Source organism: Lagenorhynchus albirostris, chromosome 2 (genome assembly GCF_949774975.1).
Source record: "Lagenorhynchus albirostris chromosome 2, mLagAlb1.1, whole genome shotgun sequence".
NCBI lineage: Eukaryota > Metazoa > Chordata > Mammalia > Artiodactyla > Delphinidae > Lagenorhynchus > Lagenorhynchus albirostris.
In genome coordinates this window covers 1,325,731-1,349,092 of record NC_083096.1, presented here as the reverse complement: position 1 = coordinate 1,349,092, position 23,362 = coordinate 1,325,731, and the positions used below count along the sequence as shown (strand labels likewise).

General features: G+C 63.2%; 1 protein-coding gene across 1 annotated transcript in view; it reads left to right on the top strand.

The window, feature by feature from the left end:
* PKP1 (plakophilin 1) overlaps nucleotides 1-23,020 on the top strand; it is a 43,153-nt gene extending 20,133 nt beyond the window's left edge. Inside the window, exons 3-14 of the mRNA XM_060126422.1 lie at nucleotides 5,519-5,913; nucleotides 8,473-8,617; nucleotides 9,813-10,020; nucleotides 10,760-10,937; nucleotides 12,133-12,247; nucleotides 13,267-13,422; nucleotides 14,135-14,311; nucleotides 15,436-15,589; nucleotides 15,851-16,037; nucleotides 16,534-16,618; nucleotides 19,147-19,253; nucleotides 20,486-23,020. Of these exons, the coding sequence (XP_059982405.1) occupies nucleotides 5,519-5,913; nucleotides 8,473-8,617; nucleotides 9,813-10,020; nucleotides 10,760-10,937; nucleotides 12,133-12,247; nucleotides 13,267-13,422; nucleotides 14,135-14,311; nucleotides 15,436-15,589; nucleotides 15,851-16,037; nucleotides 16,534-16,618; nucleotides 19,147-19,221 (1,875 nt within the window). The 3' untranslated portion in view covers nucleotides 19,222-19,253; nucleotides 20,486-23,020. The remainder of the gene's footprint in view (nucleotides 1-5,518; nucleotides 5,914-8,472; nucleotides 8,618-9,812; nucleotides 10,021-10,759; nucleotides 10,938-12,132; nucleotides 12,248-13,266; nucleotides 13,423-14,134; nucleotides 14,312-15,435; nucleotides 15,590-15,850; nucleotides 16,038-16,533; nucleotides 16,619-19,146; nucleotides 19,254-20,485) is intronic.
* The last annotated feature ends 342 nt before the right edge of the window (nucleotides 23,021-23,362 follow it).

Sequence of the window (23,362 nt, the reverse complement as noted above, 5' to 3'; positions counted from 1 at the left end):
GGGGTCGGCCTCTGGGTTCCAAAGTGACCACAGAGCACAGGGCTCCTGGGGGGCAGAAGGACCGTGCCTCGGACACTCCTGAGCCCATGAGAGGGGTGGCCGAGGTGCGGGGATCCTTTGCCTCTTGGGACTGTTGACAGCTGCCTCTGAAAGGCAGACACCTGCCAGGGGGTGCGTCCCAAAGTGAAGCCCGAGGTTTCCACGAAGAAAACCTGAGGTCCTTGTCCCACAGACCCATCCTGGCGGGTCAGGAGCTGAGAAAAGCCCACGTCGCAGGTGTGCAGGGGGAGAGGTCCAAGAACAGAGTTTCAGGAAATAGTTTCTCCCACAGATTAGTGATGAAACAGGGAGCAGGATGTGAAGGCAGAGCTGGAGCTGGGTGCTGGGTGCTGGGGCTGGGAGCTGGGTGCTGGGAGCTGGGAGCTGGGTGCTGGAGGTGGGAGCTGGGTGCTGGAGGTGGCACCGCTGTATTTTCAGACATCACATGTCATGGAGGCCAGCTCTCGGCCAAGTGCTGGGGCACACAAACGCACTTTGTGCCCCCCGTTCCCGCCCCGTCGCCAGTAGCAGCAGGAGCCATGGTGGGCCTCACCCTTGCCCCCGGCCTGAGAGGCAGACTTGGAGCCTGGAGCCCAGGAGGTCAGGTGGCTTCTTTCCCCAGAGTTGTGGCCTCTGTCCCTGGAGAGAGCAGCACCTCCGTGAAAGACCCACAGGCTGCAGTCCGAGCGCCATAGGCTCTTCTCTACTTGGGCTTCATGGTCCAGATACTTCAGAAAACTTTTCTGAATTACCCACAACAGTTCTTACTCCTGCCCTGGTCACTGGGAGTTCAGTCCTGACCCTACAAGGTGATAAGGGACGCGCCATTATTAACCAGCTCTCTGGTGAAATCTACTCTCAGAATGAACATCAAAACTTTCTTGTTTCATATTAAAAACATTCAGGTGATAAAAGATGCCCAGCCCCCGGCACTGAATTTCAGTTTCAGATTTCTGTGGTGCCTCCCCTGAGCCTGGGAGCCGGGCCTCCATCAGTGTTGTCCAGTTCGCAAGCCGGGGTCCCCCCGGGTGGGAACTGCTGGTCACTGGGTGCGGGTGACGGACTCTCGGGGGCAGCTCCTCCCGCCCTGAGGGACTGCCTGGCCGGGGTACCCACATAGCCTCCTCCGGGCCCACACGGCAGGACCTCCAAGCCGAGGGGCCGCTCCGTCTGTCCTCCACGCTCCGCACGAAGCCGCGTGCCAGGGAAGGAGGGGCGGGCCGGCCCAGGGCGGAACCCTGCTCCTAGCCAGGGAGGGAGCGGCGCCCGGCGGTGGGGTGGGGTGGGGGGCGAGGACCGGCACTCCCCCCAGCCGAGGTCCCACCTTGGGTGACTCAGGCCGGTGGTTTCCACGCTGATGCAAACTGCCGAGCGAGCAGCCGCCCCGGGCCCGGGGGAGCCCCGCACACCCCGGGCCCTAAGTGTCCCCCCGGGAGCCCTTGCTGGGAGGGGACCCGTGCCCTCCCGGCCCCCGGGCCACCACGCAGCGTGGGAAGACGCCCTGCTGCCTGTGACCTGCTGCGGTGCCACCCCGACCGCACTCCCAGGGGGAGGGAGGCTTGCTGTCTGCCTGCTGCCCCGGGGGCCCGGCTGGGTGCTGAGTGGGGTGGCATGTGCAGGGAAATGGCCGATGGGGTCTGTCCCTGAGGCGTCTGTAGTCCGGATCCTTTCTCAGGAGCCCCCTCCCTGGGCCACGAGGGCAAGGACCCGGTGAAGTGGCGCACGCGCTGGCTCTCACAGGAGGGCATCGGACGTGACTCTGCTCTGAGCGCGCCTGGGCAGGAGGGTCTGGGCGTGTCCGCCCAGAGCAGGTTTGTCCAGCCCTGCCTGCCTGGCGAAGCTTGGTTTCAGAAAGGGCTCTTTTCATCCGGGCCCACCTGGCGCGCCCCTGGCTGCTGCAGACCGAGGGGGGCTCGCGGGGGGCCGCCCGCACTCAGTGCTTTGAGGCCCCGGGTCCCAGGCTTCTGTTGCTTTACTTTGCCCCAGTGGCCCTGTCGGACCGGCTTCAGGAGGGATGGAAAGAGAGGTTACGTTGAGGGCCCAGGGCGGGGGTGAGGGCACTCAGTGGGGGACAAAATTCCCCTTTCCCGCGAGGGAAGAGGAGAGGGAGAGAAAATGCGTTACAAGACCAAAGTCACTAGCAGAGCAGGGCGGGGCTCCGGGAGGCTCCCTGGATGGTTCCAGGTGCTGAAATGTGTCTCTCCGGACACACTGCCCAGGTGTCCCTGAGGCTGCCCGGCCCAGGCTGCTCTCTGGCCGAGGGGTCGGCTGTGCTCTCGGGACATCAAGTATCTCGCCTCTGGCATGTTGTGGTCCCATGGGCCATCCCCCCCGAGGCCAGAGTTTCCCAAGGAAGCATGAGATGACCAGACCGCGGGGTGCGCGTGTGTGTGAGTGTGTGTGTGACCTTTGTAGCCACAGCAGAGACGCTGCCAGCAGATCGCTGTCTGAGCGTGGGAGCGGGCCCCGGCCCGGCCAGCGCCATCCCGTGCTGCCTCGCTTCCTGGTCTGGTCCGGCGGTTACTCAGGATCCCCAGGCAGCGTTTGGAAGCGCGTGGGGTGCTCTCACGGGTCAGAGTGGCTGTGAGGTGTTACCGGTACTTAGGGCCTGGGAGCCAGGGCACCAGACATCCCACAATGCTTGCAGCATCCTATACAGTGAAGAATGGTCTGGCCCGAAGGCCGACATCGCCCACGCAAAGAAACACCAGGCTGTTTCATCATAACGCCGCCCATCTGGGCGGACCAGTCTCCTCTGTTTTTCTGAAACCCATGGAGGCTGTTCTGTGGCCATGGGGTGAGAGCAGCCAGCGTGCACCCCTTTCCCAGGCCCTCCTGGCTGCCTGGGTCCCTCCCCCTTCCTGTGCCCACCCGGCAGCTCCTTTGGCAAGACCCAGAGGCAGCCAGCCTGTCCCCAGTCTGAGTGTCAGAGGGACACTTAAGTCATGCTCTGTGCTAAGCACGTCTCAAACATCCGTGTGCCGAATTCTCCCAACGGCCCTGCACACTGGGCACAATGATGCCACTTTACCAATGAAGAAACCAAGACGCACAAGCCCGAGGCCACCCATCGGGCAGTTGACATGGGCAGAGCTCAACCCAGGCCGTCTGGCTCCTGAGTCTGTTCTTGGCCCCCGAGTCTCCCTCTGCTGCAGAAGTCCCAGCCCACCGAGCCCACAATCCCCTGTCGTTTCAGGCAGATAGAAGGAAAGGGGCAAAGGGCACAGGCGTCAGCTAGGCCACGGGCCGCCTGCTCTGGGAGGGCTTGTCTGCACCTTGGAGGGGAGCCCAGGCCCCCTGTGCACTAGGAGGGGATGGTGCCCGGCCGAGAGGAGCCCTTGCTCACGCTTGTCAAAGTGACAGCAGAGGTCCTAAGGGCGGGAGACTCACCCACGGCTGGCTTGGCCACCGCCAGCCCGCCAGCAGCCCTTGCCACAGGAACCAGGTGGGGTGCACGACGCGGCTGTGGCTGAGAAATGCTGCCCCGCGGGGCCGCTGCCTCCCCCGTACCTGCCCTCCCGCAGCACAGCCAGCACCCCGGCCCCTGTGGGCAGCACCCCCCGACCCCTGGCCAGGGCAGGAGAGCAAGCCCTGAGCTTCGCCAGCAGGACGGCACGTGCGCTGGGTTTGGGCCAGGGAAGCGTGTGGCCTCTCCGGCGTCACAGTCTGGGGTGACGACCAGGAGTGTCATCACTGAGGACCAGGGGGGCCCAGGGGGGTCCAGCCTTCCCTCCACGGCACCATGTCATCTTCCTCCCCCAGAGGAGGGTGGGGTGTGGCCGCCAGCCTGAGGCCTGGAGGCCTAGTTGCGTGTTTCTTGTGTGCCGTGCAGGTTGCCCACTGAGGATGGTCAGACGGCGGCCCGCTCCTCTGACCTCTGCCCCTTCTTGTCCCTTTGTGCCTACCCTGCCCCACACACCAGTTCCCTTTGGAGTTGGCTGGCTTGACCCAGTTTGGGGGTGAACGCCTTGCCCGCCTGAGTGCATAGCTGCCCGCGTGGGCGGAGCTGACCAGAGCGCCTTGGCCAAGGTTGACAGTGGGTGTCTTCTGAGCGCTGGGTGTCACTGCTGACAGAAGGTGACCCACAGGCGGTCTCCTGTTCCAAAGGCTTTCCCTGCAGAGAGGGACGGGGCCCAGCCAAGGGCCGGTGGCTAGGTCTGGAGTGGAGGGGAGTTCCCAGACGCCCAGCGACTCCCCTGTGTGTGGGCACTCACACACACACACACGTGCACACACGTGCGCACACGCGCGCACGTACCTACACACATGCGCACAGCACACACATGCACTCGCACACGCACATATATGTACGTACGTACATGCATGCACACACATACTTACATGCATATGCACACACGCGCACACACATGCACACACACGCTCACTCACGGGGTGGGGCGGGCAGGCTCCGGGCTGCTGGACTGGCCCCAGCTCACCCTGGCAAAGCTGAGTCTCAGGTCGGCACCTGTGCGGAGGCATTTTCTCAGGCTGCATGTTGATCCTCTAGTCTCGGGACAAGTCAGAGCAGGCAGACCCACCGCCCGTGAGCTCCTGGGAAAGCTCCTCGGACGGCCCTGTGACGGCTTCGCTCCCACCAGGTCTCCGGCTTTGCAGGCTCTTCCCAGGGCGCCTGACTCCCCAGCTGGGCTCACACACAGCCCTGGGGGCGCCTCATTATTATAAGTTTACTATTGTCTGCCCGCCTCTCCCCTGCTGCCAGCCTGAGGGCGCAGCCTAGGAGGCCGCCCTGCACCCCTGCTGCAGCCCCGGGCCGGCCTCCACGGGTGCAGGAGGCCCAGGGAGCGGGATATTTTCCCCCTCTGGCCTTCGAGGGGTCCCCCTAGAATGCCTCTTGCCATTTGCTTCTTGGCTTGGCAGACAGGAGGCAAAGATGGGGAGTTTGGCAGAGAAATAACAGTGGAAAGAAGTCCTGGCCAGAGCAGGAGAAATTTCCCTGCGCGGAGTACAGGCGGCCAAGGCGGTCAGGAGCTGCTGGTGTCTGGGAAGTGCTCGGGGCAGCGGGGCGAGGGCCTGGGGGCTTGCGTTCAAGTCCCACTGTTGCCCTTCCCTCTACAGGTAGGCCCCTCTCCTCCCTGGGCCTTTGACTCCCCTCCTGGACCGGGCCCACTGGGACCGGATCAGCGTCTGTCAAACTTTTCTGGCTACAATGCACAGTATGAAGTACATTTTACATGACAGCCCAGCCCTTTCTACCTGCACTGCATGCACTCTGATATTTTTAATTCCAGTGTATATTATTCAATCCCATTTAAAAAGAATGATGGTCACAGTCTGCTAAATTGATTTCATAATCCATAACGGGTCACAGCCTGCAGTTTGAAAAGTAGTCTGAGATGCTGGCCACGGTTCCCTCCACACCAAACACCCCGGGCTTCTCTGAGCGTCATCGCGGGGGCAGCGGGGGGCTGGATCCCGGGTCGGGACCCTCGGCTGAGCCCCTCTCCCCTTCTCTGGCCAGATCTACAATGGGACCCTTAAGCGGGAGGCAGACAACAGGCGCTTCAGCTCCTACAGCCAGATGGAGACCTGGGGCCGGCAGTACCCCCGCAGCAGCTGCGTTCCCCCCGGGGCCGGCAGCGACATCTGCTTCATGCAGAAGATGAAGGCCAGCCGCAGCGAGCCCGACCTCTACTGCGACCCCCGTGGCACCCTGCGCAAGGGCACGCTGGGCAGCAAGGGCTTCAAGACCGCCCAGAACCGCTACAGCATCTATAGCACCTGCAGCGGCCAGAAGGGGGCCAAGAAGTACCCGGTGCGCCCGCCCTCCTGCACCTCCAAGCAGGACCCCGTGTACGTCCAGCCCATCACCTGCACCAAGGACCAGTCCTTCAGCCACTCAAGGGCCAGCTCCAAGTGAGTGTCACTCGGCGGGGCGGGGGGGCATGCGGGGCACGGGAGACAGACCGTTAGCCCGGGAAGTTCTCAGCGTGGAGACACTGAGCAAACCTGTCGAGTGTGTGAGTTTTCAAGGGTCACAGGTACTGAACAAGGGGAGGAGAATCAGAAGCTAGCTGGGCCAGCAGTTCTCAGAGTGTGCTTCTCTGGCCAGTAGCCTCAGCATCACCGGGGAACTTGTGAGAAACACTCCTGTCAGGCCCTCCCAGACCTCCAGCTCAGAAACCCTGGGAGGGGCCCGCGGTGTGTGCGTTACCAGCCTGCAGGAGACGGAGACCCTGCCAGGGTTTGAGAATCCCTGGGCTTGGGCGTGTAAACCTCTCCCCACGTTCTGAAAGAGCAAAGGAGTGTGCCCTGGGGTCAGCAATGGGAAAGAGCCGGGTCCGTCTTACAGGGCAAAAGTCATAAAAACTGGTAAGATCTAGTGCCAGGGGTGGGAATGCAGGAGATGAAGTGGGAGTCCTTTAGAGAGCCCTGGGCACAGGGTGGCTTGGGGATGGCCACGGTGTCTCAAGGGTCTTGAGGCCTGCCCTCCAGGGCTCAGAGCCCCATGAACATTGGAGCTGTCCTCTGTCACCACTGAGTGGTCCTTTATTCATGTATTTGACATTCACTGAGCATGTGTGGTCTGTGGTCAGAGCGGGGAGACAGCCATGAAGAGAACGGCAGCCCAGGGCCGTCCTGCGGCTGCAGGAGTTAACCCCCTGCCACGGAGCCCACGAGCCTTGCAATCTTCATCTCTAACCCTCAGAGCCCTTCCAGGCTAGAACCTGAGGAGAAACAGGCACAGAGACATTAGGGAGCTCGCCCAAGACCACACAGCCGAGGCCACACCCTGTGCCCTCCCCTACTCACCGTGCTGTCCCGCCCATAAGCAGAGCCATTATAAAGCCGGCCCTCTCCTGGCTACTCAAAGGCCGTAAGGGGTATTGAGGATGCTCCGCAGGAGGACTTGGAAGCCTCTGTCCCACGGAGACTGACCAGGGCAGCGCCTGGCCCTGGCTCATCGCCCCAAACCGGAGGCCCCAAGAGGACAGGGTCAGGTGAGCCATGGAGGGCGTGAGTGACAGGCCACTTGGAGGTGACGTTCGACTGGCAGATTCTGGGCGACAGTCTCTCAGTGAGGCTGGGGGAGACTGGGGAGCTCTGCCCATGGGTGATCTTTCCAGAAGTGGAGTCGGGCACCTGCTCTGGAAAGGCATGAGGCTGGTACACATGAGGAGTGTTTCTCCCTCTAGAAACGCTGGGAAGATTTCCAGGGGGGCAGGGCTGGGTGCCAAGAAGGAGCTGTCCCCGCTGTCTTGTGGGACCCGGGACACGGGCAGCTGGGGAGGCAGCCTGTAGTCGGCACCCCGGGAGCTGGTGTGGGTCCTGGAAGAGGTTTCCTTTCCCTGGGAAGGCAGTGGGTCTTCAGTGGGTCACGGGGGTGGTGAGGGGAAGGGACAGAGGCACCCCTGAGCCCTGATCAGGGCGCAGTGCAGAGAGCAGTCTTGCTGGAGCAGACCCACATTAGGGCTAGAGAGTGTACCGGACACAGCAGAGCCAGACCGTGGGGTTAGAACATGATTGTTCTCGTTTTGTGGCTCAGAAAAGCTGATTTTCAGCCATTTGGTGTGGTTCGACCTAACACATGCCCTTGGATGTCAGTTTAAGCAGTTTGAATTTGGACTTGCAGTATGAGAAGCTGCTGACGGGGACAACACAGTGAACAGTGTTAAGGCTGCTCGTCTGGGGAAGGGGTGTAACATTTCGGCTGGGCGTGCTTGGAGAAGACACCAGCTGCGGGGCCCTCCCTGTAGTCCCAGTGAGGGTGACCATGGTCAGAGGGAAGGCAGTGGCCGTGAGGATGGAAGAAGGAGTAGGTGTGAGAATTTTTGTGTTAGAAGAATTAGCTAGACTTAGAAATGAAGGGAGGAGAGAGAGATGGATGCATGGATGGGTGGGTGGGTGGGTGAATGGATGGATAGATGAATGGATGGAGAGAAGATGGGTGGATGATGGAGGGATGGAGGGATGGAGGGATGGGTAGATGCATAGATAAATGGGTAATGGGTGGATGGAGAGAAGATGGATAAATGGATAGATGGATGGATAAATGGATGTGTGGATGGAGGGAAGATGGGTGGATGATGGATGGAGGGAGGGAGGGAGGGAGGGAGGGAGGGAGGGAGGGAGGGAGGGATGATGGCAGGGTATCGATAGACGGACAGGCCCCCAGCCATTCTCTTCCATTTTCCCAGTACCAGGCACAGACATGAGAGATGGCAGAGTGGGTGGAGAGCTTCCCCTCAGGAATAGAGTAGAGTTTTTTCTCAGGGCAGAGGTAACTTGCCGCTTGGACACGAACATATGACAGGGCCTCGTCCCAGCAAGTGTTCACGGCAGATGAGCCTTCCCCCTCCTCTGGAGCAGCTGTCCACAGCGGGGCCTGGGGCTGCCTCATTCTGGCTCTCTGCACGCAAGGGGGATTCCAAGCTCCTGTAACCCTCGTGCACCCCACGCTGCGCGTCCCCACAGGATCTGCAGCGAGGACGTTGAGTGCAGCGGGCTGACCATCCCCAAGGCCGTGCGGTGCCTGACCTCCCCGGACAAGAAGTGCCAGGCCATCGGGGCCTATTACATCCAGCACACCTGCTTCCAGGATGAGTCTGCCAAGCAGCAGGCGAGTGGCCTGGGCGGGGCCTGGGCGGGGCCTGGGCGGGGCAGCCTGACCCTGCTCGTGAGCTGGTGGGGGCGTTTGCCCGATGGCTCCTTCTACCCCAGCCCAGCTGCCTGCGGCCCGGGAGTGGGCCTGGCACTGCCCGAGATCAGAACGGGCATCTTAACCCTCTGTGGGAGCAGAGCCCCTGGTGGAGGGGACGCCACTCGGCCGTGTTTCCTCTGTTGGCTGTGGAAGAGACCCTTGGTGATGGCCACGGGTTCCAAAGAGACCCCTCCTCAGATTCCACTAAGGAGGGACATCTCCCTCCACTTCAGCTTCCTCCCCCTACTCCCTCTCTCTGTTTCTGTCTCTCTGTCTCCGTCTGTCTCTGTTTCTTTCTCTCTCTCTTTCTCTGTTTCGGTCTCTCTTTCTCTGTCTCTGTCTCTGTCCCTCTCTATTTCTGTCTCTCTTTCTCTGTCTCTGTCTCTATGTCTCTCTCTGCCTGTGTCTCTCTATGTCTGTTTCTGTCTCTTTGTGTCTCTCTCTGTCCCTGTCTCTGTCTGTCTCTGTTTCTCTGTTTCTGTCTCTCTGTCTCTGTCTCTCTCTGTTTCTTTCTCTCTCTCTTTCTCTGTTTCTGTCTCTCTGTCTCTGTCTCTATTTCTCTGTTTCTGTCTCTCTGTTTCGGTCTCTCTGTCTCTGTCTCTCTCTGTTTCGGTCTCTCTGTCTCTGTCTCTGTCCCTCCGTGGTACCATTGTCTCTCACCAGGCTTCTGTGGTGGAGAACAGGGCTGTCTGTGCCTCTAAGCGTGGCTGGCGGGGAGGACTCATCAAGTCCTCCGCTGTCAGCCCAAGGGTGCAGTCCCGTGAACGCATTTCCTAGAGTGGGCAGGGTCCGTCTGCATCCAGTTCCTGCTGTATTGAGGAGGCGTTTGCAGGGGGTCCTCCCCGCCTTAGGGTTCTGAAGTGTGTTTCTATGCGTGTTCCCGTCTGGTCCTCACACCAGGCTCCCGAGGAGGGGCTCAGGGAGTTCCGGCTGGGGTGCGAGAGAGCTGGCGGCGAAGTCCTGCCTTGGCTCCGCGTCTGGCCGGTCACTGTCACTCCGCTGCCTGTTTATTTCGGCCGCCCTGGGTGTTTCGGTCGGGGTGAAGCTGCTGCAAGTGGAGGGTCGTCAGCCCAGCCTCACCGCCCTGCCCGGCGCTGGGCGCCCTGTCCCGCAGGTGTACCAGCTGGGCGGCATCTGCAAGCTGGTGGACCTTCTCCGCAGCTCCAACCAGAACGTGCAGCAGGCCGCGGCCGGGGCCCTGCGCAACCTGGTGTTCCGCAGCACCACGAACAAGCTGGAGACTCAGAGGCAGAGCGGCATCCGCGAGGCCGTCAGCCTCCTGAGGAGTACCAGCTGCACGGAGATCCAGAAGCAGCTGACCGGTGGGGAGCCCGGCCACAGAGAGCGGGGCGGCTGGGAGGCGCTGGGGTGGCCACAGCCCAGGACAGGGTGGGGCGTGGGCGGCCTCAGGCTGACACCCCAGGAGTCCCATGGGACCGGTGCTGGCCAGTTGGTCGTGTCCAGCTGGTGACCCTGGGTATTGTGTCCCTCCATCCATCTGTCCATGTCCATCCGTCCGTCCATCCACCATCTATGTGTGAGGGATAGAGGGAGGGAGTGAAGGGTTGGTGTCCAGGCAGGACCCGTACTCAGCAGACCCTGGGATTTGCAGGTGAAGGGGAGCGAGCAGGTCAACAGGTCATCGGCGCCTGTATCCAAGGCTTGTACCAGCAAGCACTCAGGGTGGGCACACGGGGCACAGAAGTGACTGAGGAGGCCTGGAGTGGGATGGGGAAGACGGGGCCACATTCGCAGCAAGTGAGAGTCTCTGGGCTGACCTTTGGGTGGAAAGCAGAGACCGTGAGAAGCTGCTGAGTGCTAGCACTGGTATCAGAAAACACTGTTGAGTCGCACGTGTTTTGATCCGCTTCCCTGTGTGTAACTTTGACCTGCACGGAGAACTCCAGACGCTCTGCCCTCAAGAGCCTGCCATCTAGTTGAGACGTGGGCAAGTGGGCTCACGGGATGCTCACGTGACAGAGGCCCGTCCGGGAGGTGGTGTCCAGACGGGGGTGGCACTGGGTCCCTGGTCTTCCTGACCCTGGCGGTCCCCACCCCCAGGGCTGCTCTGGAACCTGTCCTCCACCGACGAGCTAAAGGAGGAGCTGATCTCGGAAGCCCTGCCCGTCCTGGCTGACCGGGTCATCATCCCGTTCTCCGGCTGGTGCGATGGCAACAGCAACGTGCCCCAGAAAGCCGTGGACGCTGAGGTCTTCTTCAATGCCACCGGCTGCCTGAGGTGAGGGCGGGGAGCTCAGCCCGGCTCGGCCCAGGCTCAGCGGGGCAGGGGGCTGGCACCAGCCTGGCCTCCCAGACGTGGCTGCGTCCCAGCTTCCCTGGGCCTGGTGGAGGCTCAGGACCCCACCACCTCTGCTGAGGGGGTCTTCCTTAGGGATCTGAGTGGGAACGCTTGGATCCGAATAGCTAAGCTGGCGCAGCTGTTTCCCCTTCTTCCACACCAAAAATACGCCTTCCTTGTGCTGTCTTGAAGAGCATTTTTCGACACAGGTCTGCGGGTGGGCTCCCGGCTGGGGTGCGAGCAGCACCTGCTGCATTCCTCGGCATGAAGACGGCGCTGCTCTGCCCAGAGTTCCCTGAGTTCTGCCCCAGGGTTCCTTGAGTGCTGCCCCAGAGTTCCCTGAGTTCTGCCCCAGAGTTCCCTGAGTTCTGCCCCAGAGTTCCCTGAGTTCTGCCCCAGGGTTCCCTGAGTTCTGCCCCAGGGTTCCCTGAGTTCTGCCCCAGGGTGTGGCAAAGGCCCTGGAGGCTGCTTCCGGGGGGTGGGCGGCATGGAGGTGGAACTGTGGAGCAGATCCCCCCTAAGGGTCACACGTCTTCCCCACCTCCTGGGAGCCCCAGAACAGGGGTACAGTTGGCTTGGGCTCCTCCCTCCCCGCCTCTGGCGGCAGCCTCTGGGGAGCAGAGAGGCGAGGCAGAGGCAGAGCCAGGGTAATCGAGGACTTTGTGGGGTGGTAGCAGTCACACCCCACCTGCACCAGGCGGAAGGGCCCAGACTGCCCGGGTGGGAGTGAGCCCGCTGCTGGGGGCAGAGCACAGCTTCCGCGGGGAGGGGCGTCCAGTCCCCTGCCCGGCAAGCGCCGCGAGGGCAGGGTGTGTGCCTGGGCTGCCAGCGGCACGGAGCCCTGGGCACATCAAAGTTACGGGCCTGGGGACCAGGTGGGCAGGAAGGGCGAAAAGAGCCGGGTTCCAGTGAGAGCCCTTCCCAGCCGTAGCCAGGAGCCGAGTCCCAGTGAGGCCCCTTCCCAGCCTCAGCCAGGACTGAGCAGGATTCGCTGAACGGTTTCTCTTTCCTTCCTTGGCCCTCATTTCTGTCTCCCACCCGTTCCTTTCCTCTTCTCCCCCCTCCCCTCCCCGCTGCATCTCCTCCCCTCCCACCTGTCCCCCCCTCTCCCCACCCGCCCCATGTCCTCCGCCAGGAACCTGAGCTCCGCAGACACGGGGCGCCAGGCCATGCGCAACTACACGGGTCTCATTGACTCCCTCATGGCCTATATCCAGAAATGTGTGGCAGCCGGCCGCTGTGACGACAAGGTGAGCGTCGCCCCAGGGGGCACCCCTGAACCTAGACTCCTCTCTGTCTCCAGTCAGCGAGGGCGGCCTGGGACTCCAGGTCCTGGTACTTTTCTCTCCCAGATTCCACAGGGCAGGTCTGTGCTCCTGGGAGCCTTTAAGGCGTGGCCTGGTGGCCGGGAGGGACGCAGAGCCTGGCCAGCAGAGGGAACGTGCGGATGGCGAGCGGCCCGACCCTTCCTTGGCGGGTGGCGCCCAAGCAGTGGCTGCAGGGGCAGGTCCTCTCCCGCACTTAGAGGCTTTGGACTGTGACACTTCCCTCATCTCTGTTCCTCAGTCCACGTCGTATCTACCTCGGGGGTTGTTTTAGAGACTCAGTTAATAAGCAAAACACGCAGGGAACTCCCGGCTCAGGGCGAGCTCTCTGTGAGCGTCCGCTGCCGCCCCCAGAGGCCCTGGTAGAGCCACCCTCCCACCCGCCAGGACTCTGGACACCTGCCCAGACAGACAGAAAGGGGAAGTCGGGGCAGGAAGGTATACTGGAGGCTGAGGTCCTTCCGCACAGCAGGACGGAGACTGGCGAGCAGTCCCCAGGGGGCTGGCCGGGCATCACGGCCCCTGGGTCCTGCACACGGTTTCCCTGGGGAGGGATTTGGTCTCCTACTCCCTCCCCTGGAAGGGACGGCCGGCTTCAGGAGACAGCCTGTCGCTTGACTGCTCAGGGTGGCCCCGGCAGCACCGTGATCTTCCGCTGTGGATGGAACACCGCCTCCACCTGGGTGACCCCGGGCCCCGGAAGTCAGGGGCTCCCAAACCCCAGCAGGGCCAGACATTAAGAGGGCAGATCTGCTGCCTCACCCCCGAGCCGGGAGGGTTTACGGAAGGAAAGCGGCAAAGATCTTGGACCGTGGCGGCGTCTGTGCTGGCCCAGGGCAGCCCGAGGGGCCCGCCCTCTCGTTGGAGGGATTGTGGCAGCAAGGACTGAGCCAGGCGTTCGGGGGCTGAGCCGTGGCTCAGCGCCGTCTCTGCTCGGCCCCCAGTCCGTGGAGAACTGCATGTGCACCCTGCACAACCTCTGCTACCGCCTGGACACCGAGGTGCCCACCCGCTACCGCCAGCTGGAGCACAACGCCCGCAATGCCTACACCGAGAAGTCCTCCACCGGCTGCTTCAGCAGCAAGAACGGCAGGATGATGGTGAGCGTGTGCGTCTGTCCGTGCGTCTGTCCGTCTGCTCCCGCTGAGTCCCCCGGGTCCCACTGCCTCGTGCACCCGCCTCTCTGCCCTGCTGGAGCCCGAGGCCAGTCCCGGGGGATGGACCCCTGCCCGACCTTGGCATCTTACGACACTGGGGGTGTGTGTGCTCGGGACGTAGGAGCTGCTCAGACCCCCAGAGACCAAAAGCTCCAGGCCCCTGTCTGCAGGCTTGTGTCTCTTGCTGTGTGACCAGTAAAGTCTCCCCCTCTTCATCTCACCCCTGAAGATTGGGGGGCATCCCGGTTCCCACCGCCTCCTGAGCCCCCCAGGTCTCCCCAGAAGCAGAGGGATGCTGCGGAGGGAGGGTGGCTGCCATCACGGTGCCGGCGGCGGGAGCCAGGCCCTGGACCACCCTTGTTGGCCCCGGGAGGGTCAAGTTCAGGCTGTGACTCTGGGAGGGGTGGAGGCGTCAGGGTGTGAGACCCACAGCAGCCTCGTAGCTGGGTGGGGGCAGAGCTGGCCTGGGGCACCGAGGATGCTCTGTGCCCCGTGGAGACGGCAGAGGGCACAGTTGCCCCTCGCCCACCGGGGAGCAGCTGCAGTGCACAGAGGAGGGGGCAGCGGGCGCTTCCTCATCTGGGAACCATGACCCTGAGGCTGGTGGAGCAGAATGCGTGGGTTCGGCCCCTCTCGACTTGCTTCTTGTCCGCAGAACGACAACTACGACTGCCCCCTTCCTGAGGAAGAGCCCAACCCCAAGGGCAGCAGCTGGCTGTACCACTCGAACGCCATCCGCACCTACCTGAACCTCATGGGCAAGAGCAAGAAGGACGCCACCCTGGAGGCCTGCGCCGGCGCCCTGCAAAACCTGACCGCCAGCAAGGGGCTGGTGAGCGCCCGCGCCCCGCACCCGTCTCCCCGCCCACGGTCCGGGCTCAGCTCCCCGCGTCCCCACGTACCGGGGCCTGCCCGAGTCAAGGGTCCGGCATGCGTAGGCTCTGGGCCAGGCACTGGGGACGTGTGGAGGGAGCATCCTCAGCCCCTGGGACGCCCAGGTGGAGGACAGGGGCTGTGGAACCAGCCCTCCTGGATTCTGTCTGTGCCACAGAATCTGCCTCCTGCTGTCCGGCCCTGGGCTGGCCTCGGGCTCTGCCTGGGACGGGGGACAGGAAGAAGGGTGTGTTCGTGGTAGGAGAGGGGTCTCCTCTTTGCTGAACTGACAGGGGTGGAAATAGAGGGTTTGGGGTGCGGGCAGGTCCAGAGGAAGACGTGGCGGGATCGGGACAGATTTTTGAGGCCACGGGCCGGGGGAGGACTTGATGGACTTGAGACGTGTGCCGTGGGAGGCACGTCTGCGGCTACCCCGCCCTCCTCCTTGCTCAGGACGGAAGGGGGCGGGCGGAAGGAGGACAGGGGTGAGTTGAGGGTAAAGGAGGACCCCGCACTGAGAGGGGATAGGCCGGGGGTCTTCAAGAACCCCACACCAGCCCGGACCAGGTTACGGCCAGGATGGGCTGACCTGGATGGCATCTCCACGGGGCACAGGCCCGCTCTTATCCCTGCTTGACTCGAGTATGTACTGACTCCACAGAAGGCAGGGAGGTTGGCACGGGACGGTGGGCACTTCCTCAGGTGCCAGGTGCCCTCGACCCGAGGCTTCACGTGAGCAGCCGGGGCCGGGGAGGGGGAGGCAGGCAGAGCGGCAGCCGCTGGTACCGGCTCAATCCGGAAGTTGGTTCTGGGGCCCCTCCCGCCGTGAGTGGGGGCCGGAGGCTCCCCTCGTTCCCTGGGCTCCAGGCTGCCCCCGGTGAGGTGCAGGTGCACGTCTGCCCGGGGCTGTGTTCTGCAGTCACCCAGGTGGGAGCAAACGTGTGTCTGTCTCTGCTTCCAGCACGGAAGAGAGGAAGTTCTGGGGTCTCTCGGTTCGGGGTAACTGGCCTGGGGAGCCTCTGCGGCCTGCCGGGCGGCCTGGGGAGCCCAGCCAAGGCCTCACGCGTCCGTCCCTTCTCTCAGATGTCCAGCGGCATGAGCCAGCTGATCGGGCTGAAGGAGAAGGGCCTGCCTCACATCGCCAAGCTCCTGCAGTCGGGCAACTCGGACGTGGTGCGGTCCGGAGCGTCCCTCCTGAGCAACATGTCCCGCCACCCCGCGCTGCACAGGGCGATGGGTGAGCGCTGTGTGGCTCGGGCCAGCCCCCACCCCCACTTTCCAGAGCCTCCCGAAAGGTTACCCTCTGACCGCTCCCTGGGGTGGGGGGGGCTGGCCCAAGAGAGGCTCGGGCATGGGAAGGCGCAGGTCACCTGAGGATGGGGCGCAGGCATGCGAGGTCCCACACGGTCCCAAGCCCCCAGTTGGAGCCGCCAGGCCCGGGACCCCGTGGGAGCCCTCGGTCACCTGACCCCGTGGCGCACCCTCCTTCCTCTCCCAGGGAACCAGGTGTTCCCGGAGGTGACCAGACTCCTTAGCAGCCATACCGGCCACACCAGCAACTCGGAGGACATCCTGTCCTCGACCTGCTACACCGTGAGGAACCTGATGGCGTCGCAGCCTGCGATGGCCAAGCAGCACTTCTCCAGCGACATGATCTGCAACGTCATCAACCTGTGTCGCAGCAGGTGGGCGGCATGGGGGGCCCCTCCACGCCCTCCCCGGCCCCGCGGAGGAGCAGTGCCGCAGCCTGAGCAGGCCGTGCGGTGCAGGGGGGAGCGGCGGGGAGGCTGACCGGGAGGGAAGTCCAGAAGCCGAGCTCCTGCATCCAGGCCTCGGGCAGCACGCTTCCCGGCCAGGGGACCGAGCGACACTGAGTCCTCGTGGGCCAGCGGGAGGCACGAGCGGCAGACCCAGCCGTGCGGGAGCTGCGTCTGCTCCACGGGCTCCTCTCCTCCGAGGACAAGGCCAGGGGGTGGGACCGGGGCCCCAGAGAGAGTCCCGGGTACCTCTAGCTGGGCAGGGGCCTGGGGTTGTGCCCACTGTGTAGAGGGACCCCCCGTGGGGCTGCGCTCTCGGGCACCCAGGGGCCGCCCCACGAGGAGGTGAGGGGGGACGGAAGAGGGCGTTCGTTCATCCTCAAGTTGCTGGAGTCTCACCCTTGATGAACTTCTACCCGTGCAGCACCTCCCCCAGGGCTGCAGAGGCCGCCCGACTCCTCCTGGCTGACATGTGGTCCAGCAGGGAGCTGCAGGGGGTCCTCAGACAGGTAAGGGCCCGCACCTTCCACCCCTGCCGGCGGGGCTTTCCCGCTCCTTCCCACCCCTGACTCGGGTCGCGCGGCACAGGAAGGGAGAGGCCAGCCCCTCGGTGACTGGGATCCAGGCGCTGACACCTCTCAGCCCAGGGCCTGCGGAGGCGCTGAGCGGGTGGAGGACAGAGGAGATCCAGAAAGTGCCGCGGAGGCCTGGGGGTGGAGGGTCTTCTGGGAACGAACTGGGAAGCAGGCGGACCAAAGGCGCATCACGCGCTTGGGGGCACGTGTGCACTCTGGCTGGGAAGGCGGGTTTGGGCCGCATGGCGATACCCCGTCAAGTTTAGACTAAAGGGTTTGCTTTTGGCGCTCGGGAGCCATTGAGGGTTTGGAGGAGAGAGTTACATGCTGAAACCAGCCCTAGGAAGTCTCCTTGCATGCACTGCAGGGTGGAGTGGACACGAGACCAGGCTGCTGGATTTGTCCGGTGGCAACCTTGCCCCTCTGTCCCCAACACCTCCCCCCTCCCCAGCCGCACGGTCTGGTCCAGTTCTGTAGGAGCCCTTCATGCTGACTGACCTCCTTTCCCATCTCAGGGGCAGCCGCTCTTTAGACCGAGGTGTCAGCAGCGGTGAGGGTGGCCATGAAGGGCAGGGGCAGAAGAAACAGGCGGGTTGGGCTTCCGGCTGGAGACCCTGTGGTTACGTTTAGAAACGGATCAGCCAGGGAAGCGGGGGAGGGTCAGGGGCTTCTGAGGGAGGAGGGAGGGGAGCCCTGATGGAGAGGTGGAGTCTGGGGTCCGCGTGCAGGGCCTGGGGAGAGAGGCCAGGCTGCGTGCAGACAGCTGCATGTCCACGTGGGAGAAGCCACGGGCACGGGCAGCACGTCTGCAGAAAAGTCTTGGGGGACAAAGGCGGAAGCAGGGAGAAGACCCTCCCTGGGGGCCGAGGGGAGATGGGAACCGAAAGGGCCTGGATCTGGGCATCCAGAAGTCTCCGGTGACTCTAGGGCACAGCTGTCAAAGGGGGGGGGAGGAGGAGCCCCATGGGGCCCACTGCAGGGGGGAGGGCGGGGGCTGGGAGGGGACCTGATCACCTCAGTTTGGCCAGAGGGCAGGGAAACAAAAGAATGCGTAAAAAGCCGCTTGTTTAATGACATTTCTGCAGGGAAAGTGAAGGAGGAGAAGGAAGGTGGGGGCGGGGGTTGGGGACAGGGTCTTGGAGGCTCAGTAACTGCCTGACCGGGCAGGGGAGGGGATGGGAGGACAGCCCCCTGGGCAGGAGAAGGACGGCTCTTCCTCCAGCGCGGTGGGGAGACAGGTGGCCGGGGCTGTGTGAAGCCACTGCTGGTGGTGGCCCTTGTCCTGCTCTTTTGGGCAGGTGGGCTTGGCCACGTGATAGCTGCCAGGAAGGCCTCGTGGAGGGGAGGCGGGTGAGAGGACCAGGGAGCGCTTCCTCCAGCTGCTCCGAGGTGGCCCGAGGGTTGGGCTCACCGAAATACGGAGGCGGCACCCGCCCGGGACACACAGAGAGTCCCCCGGTCAGGCTCTCCTGGGCCACGCAGTTGGAGCCAGCTTTGACCGCAGCCCCAAAGGGACTGGGCTGGTGCTTCGGTGCTCATCCACCTTCACGGGGCTGCTGCATCCCCAGTGAGGCCGCCATGGGCTTGGTCCCTCCTGCAGACCAGGGAGACGGGGCCCCAGAGTCGGCCTTGACTCGGCCAGTTGGAGGACAGCGGGGCTGGGACCCAGGACTCGACTCTCCTGGGACCTTCCACCACATCCCGCCAAGCTTGGCAGGAGAGAGCCTGCAAACCTGCGGGGGACGGGGCGGGGGGGATGATCACGTTTCCCATGCCCAGACCAGGTGGGACCGGGGCTTCGAACCGCCTGCCTTGGTCCCCTGTGTCCCCACCGGTCAGTGAGCGCTGACGAGGCTCTCAGAGGCCAGGGCTGGAGCCAGGCGCCCCTTCTCCAGGGCTGCCCTCAGTCACTCCAGAGCATTTATTGAGCACCTGCCGTCTGCTGTGAGACATACAGGAGTGAGATGCAGTCTCTGCTGGGCACGCTCTCGGGGCTGGTAAGGCTGGAGGTGGCAGAGCACACAGGTAGACAGAGCCCGTGACCCTTCCGCCCCGCCGGGCATGACCTCCCTGCTAAGAGCTGTTGTCGGGATTCATCTTTTTAAAAAGCGGGGCCAGTCAGAGGAAGAAACAATTTTTCTAACCTGATTCCGGTGGCTGCTCTGTTTCTAGAGTGACAAGCAGTCGCTAAACCCTCACGCCTGGATTCAGGTTTCTGTGATGGCGAGTAGGGTGTTCCGTTGTGCGGGAGGCCAGACCCATCTCACTAACTCGTGAGTGTCAGGGACCTCACGCTTGGTCACACGTTTAATCAGGCCAGTTTTAGCCCCGACACACGTGCAGAGTGTGTCCAGAGAGCTTCGTGCAAGCTCGAGGACGCTTGGGGGCAGCCTCTGGCCGTGTGGACGCCCGCACTGGTCCGTCCTGTGATGTTTCATAGAGCTCCCGTTTCTCCTCCGCAGCAAGGTTTCGATAGGAGCATGCTGGGAACCTTAGCTGGGGCCAGCAGCCTCAGGAACTTCTCCTCCCGATTCTAAGAAGAGGCTGCCCAAGCAAGTTCAGCTTGCAGGTAAGAGGCGGCCCATCCAGGGCAGGGGGCGCCCCCGGGACCCCTACCGCGGCCTCAGCCAGTCCCAGAGAAAGGAGCCAGGCGGTGCTCCCCAGGGATGCAGAAGCATCCTTCAGTCCAGCTGACACACGGTGAGGCTGTCTGTGAGGACAGCCGTGTAGACTGCCTGGCCAGTGACCATCCCACACAGGATGTTAGGGGTGTGCAATGTCCTGGTAGCGTCGACAGGCCAGAGGTCTGGGCAGAACTGCTGGGTACAGCCGTGTGCGTTGCACACTGCACGACCCAGGTGGTACCATTCACGTGGACTGCAGTGTGCATGGCGCCCCTGCAGTGACACCGTGTGTCTTTGGGTTTGGGCTTCTACCGCTCACCACCCTCTCCTTTTTATAATCCACCCTCCAGTCTCTGCACCATGCCTAGTGTGGACAAGCTTGTTTCCGGCTGGTGATTCTAGGGGCCTAAACCTCAGATCCAATATCTGTGACAAAGGCTCATAAATCAGCCTTAGCCTTCGTTAGACTCACCTGGGATGCTTGCTAAACTGCACACTCCTGGTCCCAGCCCCAGCAGTTCTGATTCAGTGGCTCCGGAGCGGGGTCCAGGAAAATACATTGTTAAACAAGCGTCCAAAGTGATTCTGGTGCAGGTAAGCCCAGGACCAGGCTTAGATGCTCAAACCAGACCTCGTCAACCCTCGAGGGTCAGCAGAGGCAGGCAGCCCTAGGGTGGAGCCGTCTGCAAAGAGCCAGGGCTGGGACAGGGTCTCCTGAGCTGAAGGGGACTTCCTCGTGCCCCAGCTGTCGCCAGGACCCCAATCCCAGCACCCGGGGAGGGTCCTGGCTGGGGTAGGGGCTAGAACTTCAGTCCAGATGAAGTGGATTCCAAGCCCCCGGAAGGCAGGCTTAGACCTCAGACACGTCCCTTAGACCTCAGACACCCACTCCTGGCAAATGGGCTCCAACAACATGAGGACAGGCAAGGAGAGGAGACCCAAACCAGCAGATGCCTGAGGCACGCAGTCGCGGCGCTCGGTGCTGCGCTGGCCACCGGGGGTGGGGGGGCAGCTCTGACCCAACAGGAGCAACCTGTGAACGTGTCGAGGGCGACCCTGACCCCAGGCTCAGGCCTGGGCACGTGTGTGCGGATGTGGTGAGGGGGGACAGCCCTGGCGAGACCAGCGGCGTGGCTGCCCCCCTGTGGGCACTCACGAGAGCCCTTGTCCTTTCCAGACGTGATACGATCCAGCTGAGAAGACTCGGGCCTTGCTGGAGGGGTATTCTGTCCAGCTGCACGGTATTGGGAAGTGTTTAACCACAGCTGAGAGCAAACCGGGACGCTGTGGATGACAAGAATACTTTTAGATTCTTTTTTTTTTTTCGTTGGGGGAACTGACAGGCAATGGGGATTGGGGAGGGTTGGGGGGCCTTTCTTCAGTTAAGAGAGCTTACATCTGATGTCAATACTTCTTTGGCCGAGAAACGGTACATATACATGTGTATAGTGTGTGTGTGTGTGTGTGTGTGCGTGTGTGTGTGTGTGCACGCGCGCGCGCGCGCGTGTGCTGAAAGCAGGACCTGAAACTGCAAAGAGCTGTGTGAGCTGCCGGACTGCAGCTCACGGTGGTGGAGGGACTCGCCCTCACGGGCGCGGACAGTGTGTGCTTTGGGTGTAGCTTCCCCGTCGTCCTGAGCTGTGTGTGCCGGGGCAGGGGCCACGCCAGCGCCAGGCCCACGGGGACCTCTGCAGGGGGCGGGGCGCGGGGGGGAATATGTGAGGCCGGGGGCTCAACCCCCGCTAAGAGGCAGCTCTGCAGGAAGGGAGGCTGGCGGGGTTCGGTGTATCTCCTGGGAAGATCTAGTTGTGCGCTTGTGCGGCCCAGCCCCCGGTGCCACGCGGCCGTCTGCAAGATGGGCCGGGACGGGCCCGCTGGCTTTGCTGTGTGAAGGCTGTCCCGAGGGTAGGTGCCAGAGAGGGGGCCTGGCCATTCTCGCGGGCTGTGTGCCCGTCAGAGCAGGCTCAGCCTGGGAAGCCCCTGCCTTCCGGGGGCTTGGAATCCACTTGTTGCAGGAGAAGGAAGGAAGGATGGTGCTCAAGGCCCAGCAGCTGTTCAGGGACTGGCAGCTTGGTCCTCGTGTTCCCAGCGGAGGGGCAGGCTGGGCCAGGCAGGGAGTCAGCAGGAGGGTCCTGCCCTGTGCGCCTGCCGAGATCCAAGCGAGGGAGTGTTTTGGGTCCCAGGAGACTCGGAGGAAGGGAATTTGGATAGAACAGGAAGGGGAGCCGCCCCCGTCCCAGCCAGAGGCCGCTCGCTTCTTCCCCGACCCCAGCCCTCTGTCTCTACTTTGGGCAAACCGCAGGGGACGTGATAAGAGGCCCACCAGGGACACTGGCCACCCCAGACCCCAGACTCCTGTGCATTTCAGATGAGAAGTAGAGGAGGGGCCTCCGGAGAAGGGCTGTGGAAATGGTCCTTGGTCTGCACTGTAGGACAGGGCAGGACACAGCGTCCCCGCCAAGCGGCACTGGTGGTGATCGAGGCGGACTGGCTGCCTCGTCCTCCCTCCTCCCTCCTCCCGGCCTGGAGTTCCCCCCACGCCCCGTCCAGCCCCACCGCTCACCCCAGCAGTCAGAGCCTCTGCACTGAGGACCCTCCTGATGAGAGATGTGGCAGCAGGTCGGGACTAGGGAGCGGGTGGGGAACAGACCCGAGATGACGGGCCGCGCAGCCAGGCGTGCTCTGGTGCTGGGTCTGTGCCGCGTCCTCCCCGCCCTCGTGGTGGTGGCTTGCCTCTCTCTCAGGGCCCGTGGGGAGCTGGTGCCAGTAGACTGTCCCCTCTGCCATCCCTCAGGGCCCAGAGGAACTGGTTTCTCAAAGAAACACGTACAGAGCCCGGCAGTGTTGTAAGCACTCTGGATACGTCAGTGAACGGAGAGGCCACACCCCCGTCTCACGTTCTCCTGGAGGAAGGAGGGGCCCTGGGGTCCCTGGCGTTAGGGGTCCCCAGTGTGAGAGGACCATGCAGTCCAGTCAGGGCGAGAGGGAACTAGCCGATGACCCTGTGGGGGTGCCCCTTCCCTCGGCTTTCCTTCCCCCGCAGGGTTGGGAACCGGGGCCCAGCTTCTGCCTTGGGGATGGGCAGCTTTCCAGACCCCCGTGGGCCAGGCGGACCGTCAGGCCAGGCCTGGCTTTGGTCACCTCTCTCATGACTTCTGAGGCCAGCCACCCGGGCCTGTGGCTTTGGAAGAGGCAGACCTCGGAGGGGCCTGTGGATAAATTTCCTACAGAAGGAGCACGGGGTCCGCTGAGGCACAGCTCAGGATGTGAAGCACACGTCAGCCGCGCGCTGTCGGGCTCGACACCCGGAACAGGACGGTCCAACGCCGAGTGGGGGAGGACCCTGTCCTCCCTGTCGCTGCCCCGACCCAGGGCCTCCTGCGCGTAAGACAGACCTGGTCACTGGCCACCGGCAGCCGGTGCAGCGGGGCCGGCCTAGCAGCGCAGACTCAGCCGCCCCCGGGACGCAGAGGCAGAGCTGGTCCCATCCACCCTGGAGCCTGGCTGGGGCGGGGGCAGCTGGGACAGTGAGGAAGGGGCTCTGGCTGGGCAGGGAGGGAGGGTGGGGCACTCTGCAGCCCGTGCCCCCGCCCCCGCTCCATGTTTGCGGAGGAACCTAGCGCTGGCCAGGCCCGTTTCCCTGGGGGGTACACTGTGCGTTTGCTTTTTTTGGAAATATAGGAAATCAATAAATTGCTGGCATTTCTTTGAACACTTCCGAGCAGTGGATTATTGGGGGAGCTGCTGAGGGCCGAGGGGATCCCCTCTCACTGACCCTGCGCCAGGCAAGGACTGGGGTCACCGTGCGGGGGCACCACCCGCTCCGGGTCCCACATTCCGTCCTCGTCTCCAGGACACTGGTGTGGCTGCGCTAATCTGACAAATAAGTCACGTGGGGCTTAGGGAGGGGATAGACAAGCCCAGTGTCCCACAGCCTGTAAAGGGAAAGCCACCCCCAGGGGAACATGTCCAGGCAGGCCCTGGGGGACGTGAGCTTCAGGGCTATAAAGGGAGCTCCCGTTTACTGAAAGCACATTCTCCCTGGGTCCTGCAG